The 18,053-nt window shown below is 46.3% G+C and overlaps 2 protein-coding genes across 5 annotated transcripts in view; both read left to right on the top strand.

The window, feature by feature from the left end:
• The first annotated feature begins 4,378 nt into the window (after positions 1 to 4,378).
• LOC138974274 (uncharacterized) overlaps positions 4,379 to 18,053 on the top strand; it is a 72,233-nt gene continuing 58,558 nt past the window's right edge. For 3 of the 4 annotated variants that reach the window (XR_011458370.1, XR_011458371.1, XM_070346995.1), the window contains exons 1-4: positions 10,241 to 11,881; positions 12,156 to 12,358; positions 12,514 to 12,701; positions 14,823 to 15,117. Coding sequence is in view for 2 of the 4 variants with exons in the window: in XM_070346995.1 (XP_070203096.1) it covers positions 11,117 to 11,881; positions 12,156 to 12,358; positions 12,514 to 12,701; positions 14,823 to 15,117 (1,451 nt within the window). In the remaining 2 variants the exon portion in view is untranslated. Of the gene's footprint in view, positions 6,606 to 10,240; positions 11,882 to 12,155; positions 12,359 to 12,513; positions 12,702 to 14,822; positions 15,118 to 18,053 lie in introns of those variants that run through there. The other variant, XM_070346996.1, reaches the window with a different exon arrangement.
• Positions 15,615 to 18,047, top strand: LOC138974427 (uncharacterized). The gene is made up of 3 exons (XM_070347142.1): positions 15,615 to 15,640; positions 16,383 to 16,735; positions 17,432 to 18,047. The coding sequence occupies exons 1-3, from the start codon at positions 15,615 to 15,617 to the stop codon at positions 17,929 to 17,931; spliced, it is 879 nt and encodes a 292-aa protein (XP_070203243.1). The 3' UTR covers positions 17,932 to 18,047.

Here is an 18,053-nt window from a genome sequence, read left to right as displayed (position 1 = left end):
TGGAAACACGCTGTGCAGATTAACCTGCAGGAAATCTCCTTTGGTATCTTCTTTATCTATTTTTCTGGAGCTACGAAACCGAACAATGTGAAATCGTCTTCTCCGAATCGGCGAACTGCAGCTCGGTGATAACTGTATCTATACCACAATCCTTCACGCGATCTGACCTAACCTTGACCCCTGATCTGGTCTACATACCACACACGACACAAACCCGTCAGCTGTTTTTACCCCCCCAAAAAAAACCACCACCCGTTTTCTTTGGATACACACTTTAACTACATACGTGCCGACGAAATGTTGATCATTGCTTCAACACTTTGAAGCTGTTGCTTGGATAATAACCAGGTAAAATTAGTATTTCGGTGTTCAGTCAAATGTTAAAGTTTCTATCACATACACACACACACACACACACATACATACATACATACGCACAGACAGACAAAAATTAGCATTGCATAGGCTACACTTACGTGAGCCAAAAACCATCATGTTTGTTTCTCTGTGTTTTTTTGTTTGTTTCTTTTTTAATCAAATCAAAAGGGCAGAGAGAGAGAGGCAGAGAGAGAGAGAGAGAGAGAGAGAGAGAGAGAGAGAGAACAAGAACAAGAACAAGAACAAGAACAATTCTTTATTTTACGAGGGTAATAGAGTAAGCAGTGATCTGCTTTTTTACATCTGGCCCTCGCCCTAAAGAGGGACTAGTCTAAAATTGCTAAAGAATAAGCAAGTAAAGAAAACAAACTACTGCTACATGATTATAATAGAAATGAAAGTAAGAACATATCATCAATTTACATACAATACATTGCTTAAATGAAAAATGTAAGTTCATTTGACATGAGTTAAGAATTATAGAGTAGATTGCACTGACACAACAACGTTGTAAGTGCCATGCCCATTGACATACACTGCATTCGAAAGAATCAGTGTATATAAAAATAATAATACATTGTTAAAAAGCACCGGTTGTTGGTTTTAACAACTATTCTAGCGACAACAGAGAGAGAGAGAGAGAGAGAGAGAGAGAGAGAGAGAGAGTTAATCACAAATTGCAAATGGCATGCCCACTCCGGTGGTACCCCCATGAAAACAACCAGTTCGTTATTCCTCAAATAGCGGATACATGGTGTGTGTTTTAAGCTTTGACACGCTGTTGATTGACAGCTCTATTCAGACACAGAGGACAGTTCGCAAGGAAGCAGCCGTTTTTACTACACCGAGCCAGGATCTATACCGTATTAGACAAAAAAAATGTCTAACACTGTCTGATGTATACTGTTCAAAAAAAGAAACGCATAGCTTGTAATATTTGGTTAATTTAGTTATATGGCTACAAGGATATCCACCAAACTGCAGAAAATGTTTATCTGGTCGTCGACCTTTCGTCCATTGCCACAAGTGAGCTCTGCACGTGACGCATGCGTTATCAGTGGCTACAATGTCAAAATGCCAGACCACTCGTCATGCTTCAGTGTAATCTCGTGAAACTCGGGGAATATTGAGCTCTCACCATGTCTTCCAAAACCCATAAAAGCGGATTGTTCGCCACAAAGAAATCAGACGACAATTCAGCGACGAAAGATGGCCCGATTGAGCAGAGAAGACCGCCAAATTGCATTGGGTCGTTTACAAGCAGGCCAAAGTCAAAGTGCAATCGCCAGGCACTTCCACGTGTCCCAGAGCACCATCAGTAGACTGTGGGTCAGGTTTCAAGCCACTGGCTCCGTTGCTGACTTGCCACGAGCGGGAAGACCAAGGGCGACAACTGCTGCTCACGACCGCTTCATACGGCTCCGCCACCTCCGGAATCGTTTCCTGTCGGCCTCATCTTCTGTCCAGGCTCTCCCCGGGCCACACCGATTATCGGACCAGACCGTGCGGAACCGCCTGCATGAAGCTGGTTTGAGAGCTCGCAGACCTCACAGAGGAGCTGTCCTCACCCGCCGCCATCGCCAGAACCGAGTGCAGTGGGGCAACCAGCACCTTCGCTGGACCGTCCGGAATCACTGGAGACACGTGTGGTTCAGCGACGAGTCCTACTTCCTGCTCCAGCGACATGATGGTCGGAGGAGGGTCTACCGGAGAGTAAACGAACGTTACGCGCCCAACTGTGTGGATGAGGCACCCGTTCATGGTGGTGGAGGCGTCATGGTGTGGGGGGCGATCAATACCGCTGGAAGGAGCACCCTGGTCCACGTCCAAGGGCGCATAACTGCCCAGCGATACGTGGGGGAAATTCTGCGCCCACACGCCCTTCCTCTTCTGGCTGACCAGGATGCCATATTCCAGCAGGACAACGCTCGCCCGCACACAGCACGACTCACCACCCAGTTCCTCACCGACCACCATGTCCAGGTGCTTCCCTGGCCATCCATGTCGCCAGACATGAACCCGATAGAACACCTCTGGGATGAATTGGACAGACGTGTGCGCAGGCGAGAAGAAGCGCCGGCAAATCACCGCGATCTATTGCAGGCACTTCAGGAGGAGTGGGACACCATCCCACAGCAAGATATCCGGCATCTGATCCAGTCCATGCCCAGAAGGTGCCGGGCAGTTGTTGCTGCTCAAGGCAGTCACACCCCCTACTGACTTGACAGCCTCGGCACCCAATCGTATTGATTGACTGATTGATTTGAAGATGCAAATGAACTGTGTGTGCATTCAACTGTGTCCATACCAAATTTCAAACAAATAATCTAAATATTGGATTTTCTGTTAATTTTTTCGAAAAATAAAACAAATTTGGCAAGTAGCAACTATGCGTTTCTTTTTTTGAACAGTATATGTAGCACACACATCGTGTGACCGTCAGTGAAGACTTGGCTAACGCCTCTGTGGACTTTGTGCCGTCCGCTTGTGCAAAACATTCGTTCAACAGTAGGTTTACGAAAAATTCAGATTTCTGTTGCAAACAAGTCGACTGTGAGTAGATCGATGTGTCATGTGCAGTGTTACAGTTTCCTTGCAGATGTCATGTCATTCATGTTTCAGTGACGCGCGCCTGACTAGAACAGAACTGGCTTAGGCCCGGTTTCGGTTTGAGTTGATCGCGTCTAGATTTTCAGCGACACCATACATACTGACTAGAACCGTGCTTGTATCGGATTTTTCCGATGCGTGACAGATGATTCGTTGTCAAGACCCTGGCCCCAAAACAACTTAACGCTTTTGCTGCGTTGTTAGAGAGAGAGAGAGAGAGAGAGAGAGAGAGAGAGAGAGAGAGAGAGAGAGAGAGAGAGAGAGAGAGAGAGAGAGAGAGAGAGAGAGAGAGACGTAAGACGTAAGACATTTTATTGATTAAACACACAAGGTTCATTTCAACGGGGAGGGGAGGGGAGGGGGGGGGGGTCAGTAATACATGCCGTGTGTTTGTATTTATGGACAATCACCCGGTTTTATCTCTTTCTCTCTAACATATGTACTCACACGAAAGCACTGACATAGCTCTACATTGGTTAGAAAAGAAGGGGACCAGTTCGAGAGGGGGCCTATTTTGGATGCGAGGGGGGACCAAAATCGCCCAAGGGGACCAGTCGAAAACGAGGCTGGATGTCTAAGGGGTAGGGGGGGGGGGACCATTATAGAGCAGTTTTTGCCACGAATTGGTCCCCCGGGGGACTACTTCAGAGGGGGGACCGGACCGGATCCTACACCGGCTTGCACTGTAGACAGCAGCGCGCTGTGTTGAGTGTCCCACAAAGTCTGACTTGTCTCAGGTGACAGTAGAGGATCACGCCGCCCCTGCATGTTTCATGTCGTGTTATTGGGGCATGACGGGGTATTTTATTCTCTATTTCAACCCTTCGCCTAAGAATGCACACTCCGCCCCCAACAAACACCCACACACACCTCTCTCTCCCGACCGTCAACCCTGCCGAGTCAAACTGACTTTTTGATAAGGAACGCGCTGCTCTGTCTGTCTGTCTGTCTGTCTGTCTGTCTGTCTGTCTGTCTGTGTCTCTATCTCTGTCTCTCTCTCTCTCTCTCTCTCTCTCTCTCTCTCTCTCTCTCTAACTCCCCCTCTCTTTCTCTCTCTCTCTCTCTCTCTCTCTCTCTCTCTCTCTCTCTCTCTCTCTCTCTCTCTCTCTCTCTCTCTCTCTCTACCTCTCTCTCTCTCTTTCACTAACTCACTACTCTATCTCTGTCTGTCTCTCCCTCTCTGTTTCCCTCTTTCTCTCTCTACCTCTCTCTCGCCCATCTCCCTTCCGCCCGCCACCCCTGTACCTCACCCGGTACTTGACAAGGTCAGGGAGAAATAGAGTTCAGGGTGGCTTTCCTCATCTTTCCCTGCAAGTTAGTCACATCTTGACAACATGTCATGAGAGTATGGAGGGGGGGGAGGGGGGTTCAGGTAACAGTATGCTATTAAGATTCGTGTAAAGGAAAATAAGACACCAGCTGTGGATGTTGATGTACACGATCACTTCTTTCTTCACGATATCAAGCCCTGACAATCTGATCCATGTTTCTGTTCACGTGTGTTACTCTTGTCAAATACCTCGTACTTTGTCTCTACATTCTAAATGTATTTATTCATAAAAAAGATTCCCCACCTAAGCATTTTCGCACTAATGACAATTCGCATTGACAAACCTTTCTTCTGATGACATATTGGCAGGAATGTGCTACCATACCACGTGACCCACCTCAGTGTCAATTAAGGAGCTATTATATGCACCCCGGGTATGATCCGTTTGCGATACGCCTTAGAGTTGGTTTTTCGAAATTATCTCGCAATCTACACATATTTTGCAATGTGGATAAGAACATAATAATTTCGTCAAAAGTATTTGTTTGTTTGTTTGTTTAACGCCCAGCCGACCACGAAGGGCCATATCAGGGCGGTGCTGCTTTGACATATAACGTGCGCCACACACAAGACAGAAGTCGCAGCACAGGCTTCATGTCTAACCCAGTCACATTATTCTGACACCGGACCAACCAGTCCTAGCACTAACCCCATAATGCCAGACGCCAGGCGGAGCAGCCACTAGATTGCCAATTTTAAAGTCTTAGGTATGACCCGGCCGGGGTTCGAACTCACGACCTCCCGATCACGGGGCGGACGCCTTACCCCTAGGCCACCGTGCCGGTCGTCAAAAGTATACCTAATTTAATTTATATTTACGATAATCCTTACTTTCCTCTGGTTACATTTTTCTTCATAAAGACTACTTAACAAGAATCAAATGTTTCCCCCTTTCCAGGCCTCTACAAACTTGCAGGTCATTTTTTTCCACCTGTGCCGTACTACCTTATTCGTGCATCTCGTGCTGACATAATACATGTCACACAAACACCGAAGCTATCGAAGGGTTTGTCCGAGGTGAAAAAGATTATTGTGAATGTGCATAAGATGCTGAAAAGGGGAGCCTGTATATCACTGGAGTAACGTTGCAAAAAGAGCTTGGCACGCACTTGGAATTTGAAGAACCACATTATTTAAAGCAGTGGCCGAATACAACAAAAGAAATGGATTTCCGTCGAACAAGGAGCAAAAACAATAACAAACAAGCAAACACACACACACACACACACACACACACACGCACACTCTCTCTCTCTCTCTCCCTCTCTCTCTCCCTCTTTCTCTCTCTGTCTCTCACGCTGGAACAAAATATATAGAACACTGTATTTATGAGGTAGGAATGCTTCCAGCTTTAAGACAACTCCTTGAACAACAATTGTTCGATGCGGGAAAACCCCGACACATTCCAACCTGTATGACACAAACGTTACGCCATGAAATGCACGAGTTTGACCTCCATTTTGCAAAACTGGTCCAGGGGCCCGGACAAGGGCTCACATTTTATTTATCTGGTTCAGGAAATTATGAAGACCTCATTAATACCAATCTGACTATACTCTAAGAACGTACAAATCCTATTAGGTATACTTCAAGGGAACATGTTTTCTTCTTCTTCTAATATAAACAATGTGTGTAGCTTGCAAGATAAAACCGACAAAACGCGTCGCACGCTGATCGCAAACGAGCAACTTTACACAGAGTGTGTCACGTGGTCGCTGTCGTTGTGTCGAAACCCCGCATACATGAGGAGTTAGGACGTTTCAACCAGGAAGTTTTTCATTGCGTCTGTGAGGCACACTTTGTGTCAGTTCTGTGTTGCATTCCGTCTCAGCACTGTACAACGATTCGTTCTCAGTATCTCTGTATTACAACTTGCTGCATTACTCTTTAACATTTTTAAATTGTGTTCGTTTTGAAATCAAAGCACAGCGGGGTGCCAGATAGTGAACACCCGTGTCTGGAGTCTTTGACCGACAGTACTGTAAACTTTACGTGAAAAACATGATTTAAGGTTCAGAGGGTAATACTAATAGGATCCTAAGTTTGTCACGTTTCGCGGTGTGTGATGTGTTGGGTTGAGAACTGTGAACTGTAGCGTTACAACTACACAGCACAGTGCTGTAAAACAGATCAGTGTAACACGTGTTAAATTATTGGGTTTAGGATTGTGAACTATAGCGTTACAACTAAACACAGCAGAGTGCACCGAGACAAACAGCTTGCCACTTGTGTCTCAGAAACTTTGTGTAGGACTGAACATCTTCAGACCTGTGTCTCAACACCACAGGTAAGTCTGTTCTGTCGTTTGTTGTTGTTGTTGTTGTTGTTGTTGTTGTTGTTGTTGTTGTTTTATTCTTCTCTGTCTGTTGTCATGCTTGTGCGCCTACTACATGCATTTGTCTGTCGCATGATACCGCATTTTCCCGGGAGTTCCGACTGTGCTTTAAGTCGGACTGAGAGCCCTGTTGGCCGCTCATCTAATAGAAAAACAAGTCGCGTAAATCAAAATCAATACATTCAGTCAATCTGTCGACTAATGAAACTGAACGCATTGCATTTTTTCTCACCAAGACGGTCGGATCACCGACTGGGGGTGGCCTAGACAGCGCTGACACATTGTAAGAAGATATAAATCCGTGCACATTGTCCCTGCAGCGAGCAGCCGGCTGTCAATTGCTTAAAATGACAGCAGGTTTAGCGCAGTAGTGCTTGTGCTTAAGTTAATACAGTTAGTTTAACCTTGACTAGACGTAAAAACAGAAACGAGGTATCTAGACCTCTCCTGGGTGGCCGAGTGGTAACGCACTTGCGCTCGGAAGCGAGAGGTTGCGAGTTCGACCCTGGGTCAGGGCGTTAGCAATTTTCTCCCCCCCCCCCCCCCCCCTTTCCTAACCTAGGTGGTGGGTTCAAGTGCTAGTCTTTCGGATGAGACGAAAAACCGAGGTCCCTTCGTGTACACTACATTGGGGTGTGCACGTTAAAGATCCCACGATTGACAAAAGGGTCTTTCCTAGCAAAATTGTATAGGCATAGATAAAAATGTCCACCAAAATACCCGTGTGACTTGGAATATTAGGCCGTGAAAAGTAGGATATGCGCCGAAATGGCTGCGATCTGCTGGCCGATGTGAATGCGTGATGTATTGTGTAAAACAAATTCCATCTCACACGGCATAAATAAATCCCTGCGCCTTGAATATGTGCGCGATATAAATTGCATTAAAAAAAAATCCCTGCGCTTAGAACTGTACCCACAGAATACGCGCGATATAAGCCTCATATTGATTGATTGATTGATCCTGTAAAGCAGTATGTTCCCGGTCTGAACTGCGTGTGTGTATCGCGTGTGTCCTCACATAGCGCCCCAACACTGGACACCATTAACACCGCGTTACACGGAAGTTACTGTGTGTGACAGTGGAGAAGATGATTGTCGTTATGGGCAGAATATACCTGCGCAGTTTCAGCGGCACAGACGACGTACTGTCTATTATTTATGCTGCAATAGGGATTATAACGAGTCAGTACTTGGCCTGTTTTCCTTTCATGAAACGTGTAGCGGGCTGCGATAATCTGCAGTGCGTCGTCGGTCCTGCTGAAGTTACATGTGAGCGGAGCTCCTTAGGCCCGCTTTAGACGAGCGACGACGCGTTGTCAGCTGAGCTGTTTGCACAATCGTTGCGGGATACCAGCACCACGTACCAGAGATAACCCCCGCGGGTTAGGGGGAGTCCCATATTGGTTGGGACTAGAAAGAATTTACCCGATGCTACCCAGCATGTCGTAAGAGGCGACTAACGGTTCTGTTTCTTCTCTTCTTTTGTCTTATTTCTGCCTTACCAGTCCTTTCACCTATATATTTCCTTCCAAGAAAACTCTCCCTACTATTCCCTGTTCCAATTCTTTTCTTGTTGTCTTATTTCTACCTGACTGGATCCATCACCTTTATTTCACTTACCAAAAGTCTTCTTTTCCACATCCTTATTTCTCTGCACCCCGCATGTCGTGTGAGGCGACTAACGGATTCTGTTTCTCCTTTAACCCTTGTTAAGAGGTTCTTGCATAGAATATAGTCAATGTTTGTAAAGATTTTAGTCAAGCAGTGTGTAAGAAATGTTTAGTCCTTTGTACTGGAAACTTGCATTCTCCCAGTAAGGATTATATTGTACTACGTTGCAGGCCCCTGGAGCAATTTTTTGATTAGTGCTTTTGTGAACAAGAAACACTTAACAAGTGGCTCTATCCCATCTCCCCCCTTTCCCCTATCCCATCTCCCCCTTTCCCTCGTCGCGATATAACCTTCGTGGTTGAAAACGACGTTAAACACCAAATAAAGAAGTACCAGAGACAGGCTTGTATTGTGTAAACTGGCTTGTATTGTCTAAACTGGCTTGTATTGTGTAAACTGGCTTGTATTGTGTAAACTGGCTTGTATTGTGTAAACTGGCTTGTATTGTGTAAACTGGCTTGTATTATGTAAACTGGCTTGTCGCAGAACGGAGAACTAGCAGCGCACTGTCAAGACAAAACGCGACTCACTTTGAAAAACAAATTGGTAGGGCCTACAAACACCAAATTCTGACCGAAAGTGAACTGTCTGTTGTACTGCACACAGACGAGACATATTACTCTACAATATATCTAAGAAATGAAAGCTCAGTATAAAACGCTAAAACGGATTTTTTAACCGGTAAAATCTTTTGGTAGATTTTCGGAAATTTACCAGCGACTGCGATTTCTGTCACGTTATGCGAGGCAGTGATGTGTGTGAGTGCGTGTGTGTGCCCAGTGCCTGTGTGTGCGTGCGCCGCCTGTAGGCGAGAGCCTATGCGCGCGCGCACGGGCGTGTGTGTGTGTGTGTGTGTGTGTGTGTGTGTGTGAGTGCGTGTGTGTGCGTGTGTGTGTGTGTGTGTGTGAGTGCGTGTGTGTGTGTGTGTGTGAGAGAGAGTGTGTCCACGTTTATGGGGCTTGCCGATCGCCACGCGCCGCCGCGCCGCCCTAATTACCTAGTTGCGTATACCGGTGCAACTGAATTTCACGCACTTTTGAATTTCACGCTATGAATTTCTCGCATTTCTTAACACATGAATTTCACGCAGGTTTCCAGTTAAAATCTCTCCTTACTTGTCATTTGAATTTCACGCACACGCATGCACACGCATGCACGTATCCCCCCTGCATCGGTGTGTTCGTGAGTGAGTCCCGTGTATAGACGCGTGAATACAAATCACAATTCAGCAAGACACGAATACATGGGAAATCCGTGGGAGTTTATACGTCACGACGGTTCGCTCACAACTCACAAATCACAATTCAGTTCAACTACACGGCTCATTTCGCCATTGAGTATGTGAGAGAATTGAAGACATGTGTCAGAACGATTCTTCATTCACCTCTTGAAGAATTTACCATCTCATCTAATAGAAAACTTAAATGTTTCAACTCATTTCAAGGTGAATTGAGACTCATCATCGGTCACGAGCAACTCTATCTCATATACACACACCCCAACGCATACACTACATGCGTGATTTTCAAAAGCTCACATGCGTGAATTTCAAAAGCTCACATGCGTGAAATTCAAACCACCAAATGCGGGAAAATCAAATGTGGGAAGACGAAAACATTTTTCAAATGCGTGAAATTCAAATGCACCCGCGTATGCCTGTGTAAGGATACGTGTCACAATTTCAAGTGGATACAGATTGCGCTGGCCGACAGCTAACAGAGAAACCCCAGCTAAATTGCTTGTATGAACTACTGTTCCTGAAGCCTGACACCGAGGCTGAGCTCACTCTCCCTACCACCCCCACCCTTCTCTCACTCTCTTTGTCTGTCTCTGTCTCTATCTCTGTCTCTGTCATCTCTCTCTCTCTCTCTCTCTCTCTCTCTCTCTCTCTCTCTCTCTCTCTCTCTCTCTCTCTCTCTCTCTCTCTCTGTGGCTGTCTGTCTCTCTCGGTTAGTCTGTGTGTATGTGTGTGTATGTATCTGTCTGTCTGTCCGGGTGATTTGCTAGACGTAGACAGACGGAACAACACAGACAGTCAGACACGCACATACATACGTCTGTCTGATCCATACCGGAGAGAGAGAGAGAGGGAGAGAGAGAAACAGACAGACAGACAGACAGACAGACAGATTTTACCGGGTAAAATGTCAGTTTTGGCGTTCCATAGCTTAAAAACAGGGAAAGTATCCTGCGCACAGCGCTTACAGACGTTGTAGCTCTGCCGATAGCGCCTTCTTGTCCAAGTCGTCCGCGTCTCGTCGTCTCATTAAAGTTTCACTCAGTCGAAAACTTTGAAATTGTACGTGGGACATTACAATCAAACAGGAACCCGTTCGGGTTCAGTTCACGTGAGGTGAAATGATATCATTGTAATGTCAAATTTGGTCAGAAAAGCATGTTATGTTCCACATGATGAATACTATCTAGTTGTTACTTTATGTACACAGGGAAAACGGCATGATGAAGACAGTCAAACAGTTAGAAACATTGTGTTGGTCCTGGAGATTATTGTTCTCATGCTAAGTCACTGTTTCAATAATCTGCATCGTCTGGTCAAATGTCAGAGTTGTTTATCCGCGAGTGTGAATGTCACGTGTCTGGTGATCTGCGTCTTTATCAGATTCAAACAACACAATTATGACGTCATTCTAATGTCATACCAAAGGTCAAGGCTTGTTATTTAAACCCAGATGTAAACCAAACAGCAGTCAGATATGGACAGGTCTAGAGAAAGTAATATCAGTTGAATAGTGGTTCGATCTTTATCAGGCTGCTAGTACACAATGATGTATGTCCAATTTCTCTATTTCGGTTTCTTGGTCTCGTATTTCTGTGTTTTACAGTTTCCTAGAAGAGTTATTTTTATCCCGCATCATGGCGAGCCCCAACAGCGGTGAGGACACCCGTGACAACTTGGTGGACATTGTGAAACAGCTGTACCCTGACGCTCTCACCTGCACATACATTGTTCCCCCGGTTCAGTTTACCCGGGTGCCTTATAACACGGACACAGTACCCGGTACGGGTCAGGAAGTGCTCGTGCTGCCCTCTAGTGAGCAGCTTCAGCAGCAGCAGGCCAACATTCAGGCAGACTTTGCACAGCAGCACGTGCTGCACAACTTGCAGCAACTCGGAGATTCCGGAAAGGAGGTCATGTTCGTGGTGTCCGAGCTCAACTTTAAGGACTACCTCAACAAGCCGTTTTACGCCAAACACACAGGCAAGCTCCCCAAGCCAGCAAACTTACCTAAGGAGCTTCGGCACCACGGGAAGCAGGGAGACTTTGACATCCTGGTGATTCACCGACAGTATGGTATCCTGGTCGGAGAAATCAAGTCTGTCGGTAAGACCGAGGCAAGCCGAGCGGACACTCAGGTGGTCAAGTTTATTGGCAATGCAGTCAAGACCCTGGACAAGTGTGAAGTGCACGCCAGACACATGGTCAGTGACATCGCTCCCGGCCTGACTGTGAGGAAGACTCTCTTCCTACCTTACGTCAGCCAAGCTCAGCTACAGCGGATTCTGGATGATGATAAAAATTCCAAGTTACAACAGGTGAGAGAGAGAGAGACAGAGAGAGAGAGAGAGAGAGAGAGAGCGAGAGAGAGAGAGAGAGAGAGAGAGAGAGAGAGAGAGAGAGAGAGAGAGAGAGAGAGAGAGAGAGAGAGAGAGAATTATATTTTACAAAGTGATGACCTATTTGAATAGTTTTTAATTCGTGCAAAATTGTGCAATATACTCGGGTGGTTGTTTAAGAAAAAAAGTATCGTCGAGACGTGATGTGTAAAATTGGTCACGCATTTTTACCAGAAGCATTTCTACATTGCAGGCGGTGTGTCAGAGCCTGGGTGCAGCCAATACGACACAGGCCGTGCAGCTGTGCTGTTGCTCAGACCAACTGTCCCAGCCTGCATCGTACTGGCACGTGACACCCGCCGTGTTATCACAGCTGAGCACCTGGTGGCAATACAGGATGGCCTGTACTGTGGACACTCGGCTCACTGATCAACTTTACCTGGACATCGTGGCCAGGTGAGAGAAGTGACAATATCATGACAGTTATGTCACAGTGCTGGAGCAATGTTATGTTTTTTGTTATTTGAGTTTTAAGCCTTATATAATCGTTGGTTTGATCTTGATTTTTTTGTGAGTGTGTTCTTTTTGTATTTGTTTGTCTTGGATTACAGGTTCGTTGGACAGGCTACTACGGTGTCTGTCCCCTGCTTCAACAACGTACGTGTGGAGGTGCGGACTGCAGGACAGGCGGTGGCGGAACTGGGGCGGAGGCTGGCACTTCTGGTTCTGACCCTGCAACAGCTGGGCCTGATGAACCGAGACCCGCCACGGGTCTGCATTACGGGAGCGCCAGGAACAGGTGACAAGCTTACACCGTCTCTTGATAGTTTTTCTTTAAATTGTAATATTGTTTGTTTCTTTATTATGTTGTTGTTGGTCTTGCCGCCGATGTTTGACTGTCATGGATCTTAAACTGTATTAGCAAGGTAGAAGAAGAGTTGTCGCCATGGGAACACTTAGCTCAGCCGTTTGTTTCACATCTTAAACTTTATTAGCAAGGTAGAAGAAGAGTTGTCGCCATGGGAACACTTAGCTCAGCCGTTTGTTTGACATCTTAAACTTTATTAGCAAGGTAGAAGAAGAGTTGTCGCCATGGGAACACTTAGCTCAGCCGTTTGTTTGACATCTTAAACTTTATTAGCAAGGTAGAAGAAGAGTTGTCGCCATGGGAACACTAAGCTCAGCCGTTTGTTTCACATCTTAAACTTTATTAGCAAGGTAGAAGAAGAGTTGTCGCCATGGGAACACTAAGCTCAGCCGTTTGTTTCACATCTTAAACTTTATTAGCAAGGTAGAAGAAGAGTTGTCGCCATGTGAACACTTAGCTCAGCCGTTTGTTTCACATCTGGGGCCGGTAAGAGATAACGTAATATTGAGGACGGATCACTCACAAAGCCTTCAGACAAAGTTGCGCGAGCGATTTGTTCCAAGTCGTGCATCTTTTAATGGAGTTTTATCTCGGTCAGAAGCCTGCCGCCATTTGATCAAAGTTCGGTCTTACTATCAGTATCACATAGTGCATGTCGCCTTCTCGTCGATAGAAATCGTGTCAAATCAATCGGCTGACAGTAGCACAACAGTTGTAGGACATGACCTGAATGAAGGTTACAGCGTTCACCTGCTGACATGTGTGTGAAGGGTGCTGTGCTAATACTGCTATAAAAATGAACACCGCCACCGCTGCCACCACCACCACCACTACCACTATCACATCACCATCACCCAGCAAGTACTAATGCTACTGCTGGTGATGCTGCTTCCTTCGCCACTACCTCTCAAAGTTCTTTAACTTGTTATCATCATCATCATCATCATCATCATCATCATCATCATCATCATCATCATCATCATCGTCATCATCATCATCATCATCATCATCATCATCATCATCATCATCATCACCATCATCTTCGTCGTCGTCGTCGTCATGAACGATAACAAATCATCGTCGTCGTCATTGTTGTTGCAGCAAACCATACTGACAGAACAATGTTTCTGATTTCCCTACAGTGCACCGATTCATCAGTGTTAGATTGCTCAAATGACGTCTTCTGTGAATGCATGACGCAATGTGTGTGACGTTATTTTCGTCAAGTGTTACTTTGTCTTCATAATACCAGAAGGTTCCTGTTTTGTTGAAGAGACGGTTTGTTTTGTGCACGCTATGTGTGTCCTTTGATTCTATGTGTGTCGTCTGGTTCCATGCAAAATGTGTCAACTGAAGGAAAGCCATCCAGCTGACAAAGAGTAAAGTTTGTAACTGACACGTTGGTTTAGCCTAGTCTCCATGGAATTTATTTTCTAAATTAATGTTTTTCTTGGCAGTTATATAGATCTATGTTCATGCATATTGCTATGTTCCTGATGCTGTGGTTCGCGTGTAGCAGGTGAAACGAACTAAATGTCACAGAGCCTTGCTTTCACACGGTTTTGTAATACTAGATTGTTTTAATTATGTTTTGTGTGTGAACAGGTAAGACAGGTCTGGTACTGCAGGGGTGGAGGTGGCTGATCGTAGGCCTACATCTTCCCTAACAACAGGGACACGATATGCAAGTCGTCTCTATGTGTACCACTGCCTTGTTTTCACATCCTTGAGTAATATATTATCATAAATATGTTTTTTGTTCCAACAGGTAAGACGGTGGTGCTGGTACTGAAGGGGTTTAGGTGGCAGCGAATGGGCCGGATGTGCATGTTTTCTCTGCGTGTTAGATTACCTTACTTTCAAAGTGTTTTGTAATATATTACATTAAAGATATGGTTTTATTTTCAACAGGTAAGACGGTGGTGCTGGCACTGAAGGGGTTGAGGTGGCAGCGAATGGGCCGGATGTGCACGTCGTCTGGGCATGTTACAGTTACCATAGTTTCACAGTGCTTTGCAACATACTAACCTAAATATGTCTGTGTTCCAACAGGTAAGACGGTGGTGTTGGTGCTGCAGGGGGTGAGGTGGCTGCGAGAGGGGCACGATGTGCACGTCCTCTCAACAGGCTACCACACCCGGGCCGTCAGCACATCCATCACACAACAGCTGGGGATGTCTCTGAGCGCGGGCCCGAAGCCTTCCCTGACACCAGGTAGCGTGTTGCACCACAAATACGATTTCTTCAACAGGGAGGAAGACGTTGAGAAGGCTGTCACCGACCTCGTGGCATGTGTGCAAAACGGCCACCTCTACGTCTTGCTTGATGAGGCGTTCTTTGACAGCAGGTTTGTGTTCATACGTGTGTGTGTGTGTGTGTGTGTGTGTGTGTGTGTGTGTGTGTGTGTGTGTGTGTGTGTGTGTGTGACAGTGTGTGTGACAGTGTGTGTGTGTCAGTGTGTGACCGTTTGTGTGTGTGTGTGTGTGTGTGTGTGTGTGTGTGTGTGTGTAAGAGAGAGAGAGAGAGAGAGAGAGAGAGAGAGAGAGAGAGAGAGAGAGAGGGAGAGAGAGAGTGTTGTAAACGACTCATTTTTGTATCGTACACCACTGTTTATGGGTGGTATGGCTTGTCGGTATCATGAGAATGTGCATTAGATGAGAATGGCGTCATTGTTGCTAACACATTGAATTGTGTCATAACTATACTTGCGTACTGTTGATAATGATCATCACCTGAAAAAATATGTATTGCAATAGAGACACACATCTCTAACACCATGTCTCCATTCTGTGTCACACATCTCTAACACCATGTCTCCATTCTGTGTCACACATCTCTAACACCATGTCTCCATTCTGTGTTACACATCTGTAACACCATGTCTCCATTCTGTGTCACACATCTCTAACACCATGTCTCCATTCTGTGTCACACATCTCTAACACCATGACTCCATTTTGTGTTACACATCTCTAACACCATGTCTCCATTCTGTGTCACACATCTCTAACACCATGTCTCCATTCTGTGTCACACATCTCTAACACCATGACTCCATTCTGTGTCACACATCTCTAACACCATGTCTCCATTCTGTGTCACACATCTCTAACACCATGTCTCCATTCTGTGTCACACATCTCTAACACCATGTCTCCATTCTATGTCACACATCTCTAACACCATGTCTCCATTCTGTGTCACACATCTCTAACACCATGTCTCCATTCTGTGTCACACATCTCTAACACCATGTCTCCATTCTGTGTCACACATCTCTAACACCATGTCTCCATTCTGTGTCACACATCTCTAACACCATGTCTCCATTCTGTGTCACACATCTCTAACACCATGTCTCCATTCTGTGTCACACATCTCTAACACCATGTCTCCATTCTGTGTCACACATCTCTAACACCATGTCCATTCTGTGTCACCCATCTCTAACACCATGTCTCCATTCTATGTCACACATCTCTAACACCATGTCTCCATTCTGTGTCATACATCTCTAACACCATGTCTCCATTCTATGTCACACATCTCTAACACCATGTCTCCATTCTGTGTCACACATCTCTAACACCATGTCTCCATTCTGTGTCACAGTTATAAGCCTGGTCCAGATAACATACAGCTGGTATCACAGCTAGCGCAGCGAGTACCACACCTGTACCTGTGGTGTGCCTCTGTTTATAACGACGACATACCCCCAGCACTGCAGACACAGGTGTTCACTGTCCCCCTCCGCTCGGCGCCCGCCGTCCTGCGTGAAATACAGCAAGGAGTTCAAGAGTATGACGAAGTCCACGACTACAGCGACAGCGGCGTGCCTGCCCCTGGGGACGGGCTGAGCGTGATACGGCTGAGTCACCATGGCAACGCTCACACAGGTCGGTGGCCGGTGGACTGCGCACAGTGTGGTCAGGATATCGCTGCCGTGCTGCGCCGTCTGGGTGTGGGTGAGTTGTGTAGCTGATGATGATGGTGGTGGTGGTGATGATGGTGGTGGTGATGATGATGATGATGATAATGATAGTGGTGAAGGTGATGGTGCAGGTGGTGATGATGATGATGATGATGATGATGATGATGATGATAATGCTAGTGGTGAAGGTGATGGTGGTGGTGATGATGATGATGATGATGATGATGATGATGATGATGATGATGATGATGATGATGATGATGATAGTGGTGAAGGTGATGGTGGCGGTGGTGATGGTGATTGTGGAAGGTTTGAGTGAAGGGTAAAAATTCCCGTGTCCCTACAGGTGTTTTACACCCCCACCCCCCCCCCCCCCCCCCACCCCCACCCTCCTCCTCACACATTCACACTCACACGAAAAACTCAGTCTGCCAGGGGGAAAAGAAAGAAAGCACATCTAGCATAATTACGTCATTTCAATTGACGTAAATTACAAAATTACGTCATGACGGCTAAATTTTGCTGTCTGTGTTTGTTGAAAATGTACACACTTTGAGATGATTTTATAACTCAGGTGCGTTTGCATGCTTGCGTGCGTGTGGGGGGGGGGGGGGGCAGAAAACAAGTAAAGGGATGTGTTGTGACAGGTGTTTGCTTGCATATAGGCCTATATGAATATTTATATTGCTCATACTATGCGTTTAACCGTTCCAACGGTCTTTCCCTGCAGGTAGCAGCGTCGCCAACAGTCCCTCCCGGCTGAGCTACCGTGATGTGTTCGTCTTGACCAGAAGCGACGATTTACATGATGACGTCACGGATGAGGCAGGGCGGGTGACGTCACCAGCTAGCGGCGTGGTGCAGGGACTGAAGGATGCAGGTGTACCGGTGAGTGTGTTGGGGGATCAAGACTTCCTACACAACGAGGCGAGGTGGGAGCGAGTTGTGCAGGACGTGGCGGTGGCGGCAACGGACACAGTGACAGTAGCGTGGTATGGCTGGGTGAAAGGCCTGGAGCGGCGCGTGGTGGCCGTGTTACAGGACAGACATCAGGAGGATGATGATGAGATGACTGATGAGTTGATTGATCATGGTGACAGGCTGCATGCAGTATCACGCTGCACCACACAGCTCATCACGGTCCGCACGCCTCCTGTCACCACCACCACCACCCCACCATCCCATACAACAACCACTGCGACCACTACGACTACCCACGCCACAACCTAATACAACAACCACTACCACTTCCACCACCGCAACGACCACTGACACCACCAGCGACGCGACAACAACCACAACCACCACCAACAAGCGGAGGAGATTTAGGAAATCATAACAACAACGACACA

This window comes from Littorina saxatilis, linkage group LG8 (assembly GCF_037325665.1).
Source record: "Littorina saxatilis isolate snail1 linkage group LG8, US_GU_Lsax_2.0, whole genome shotgun sequence".
Lineage (NCBI taxonomy): Eukaryota > Metazoa > Mollusca > Gastropoda > Littorinimorpha > Littorinidae > Littorina > Littorina saxatilis.
The sequence above is the reverse complement of the archived record's forward strand: the minus strand, read 5'-3'. Positions and strand labels throughout refer to the sequence as shown.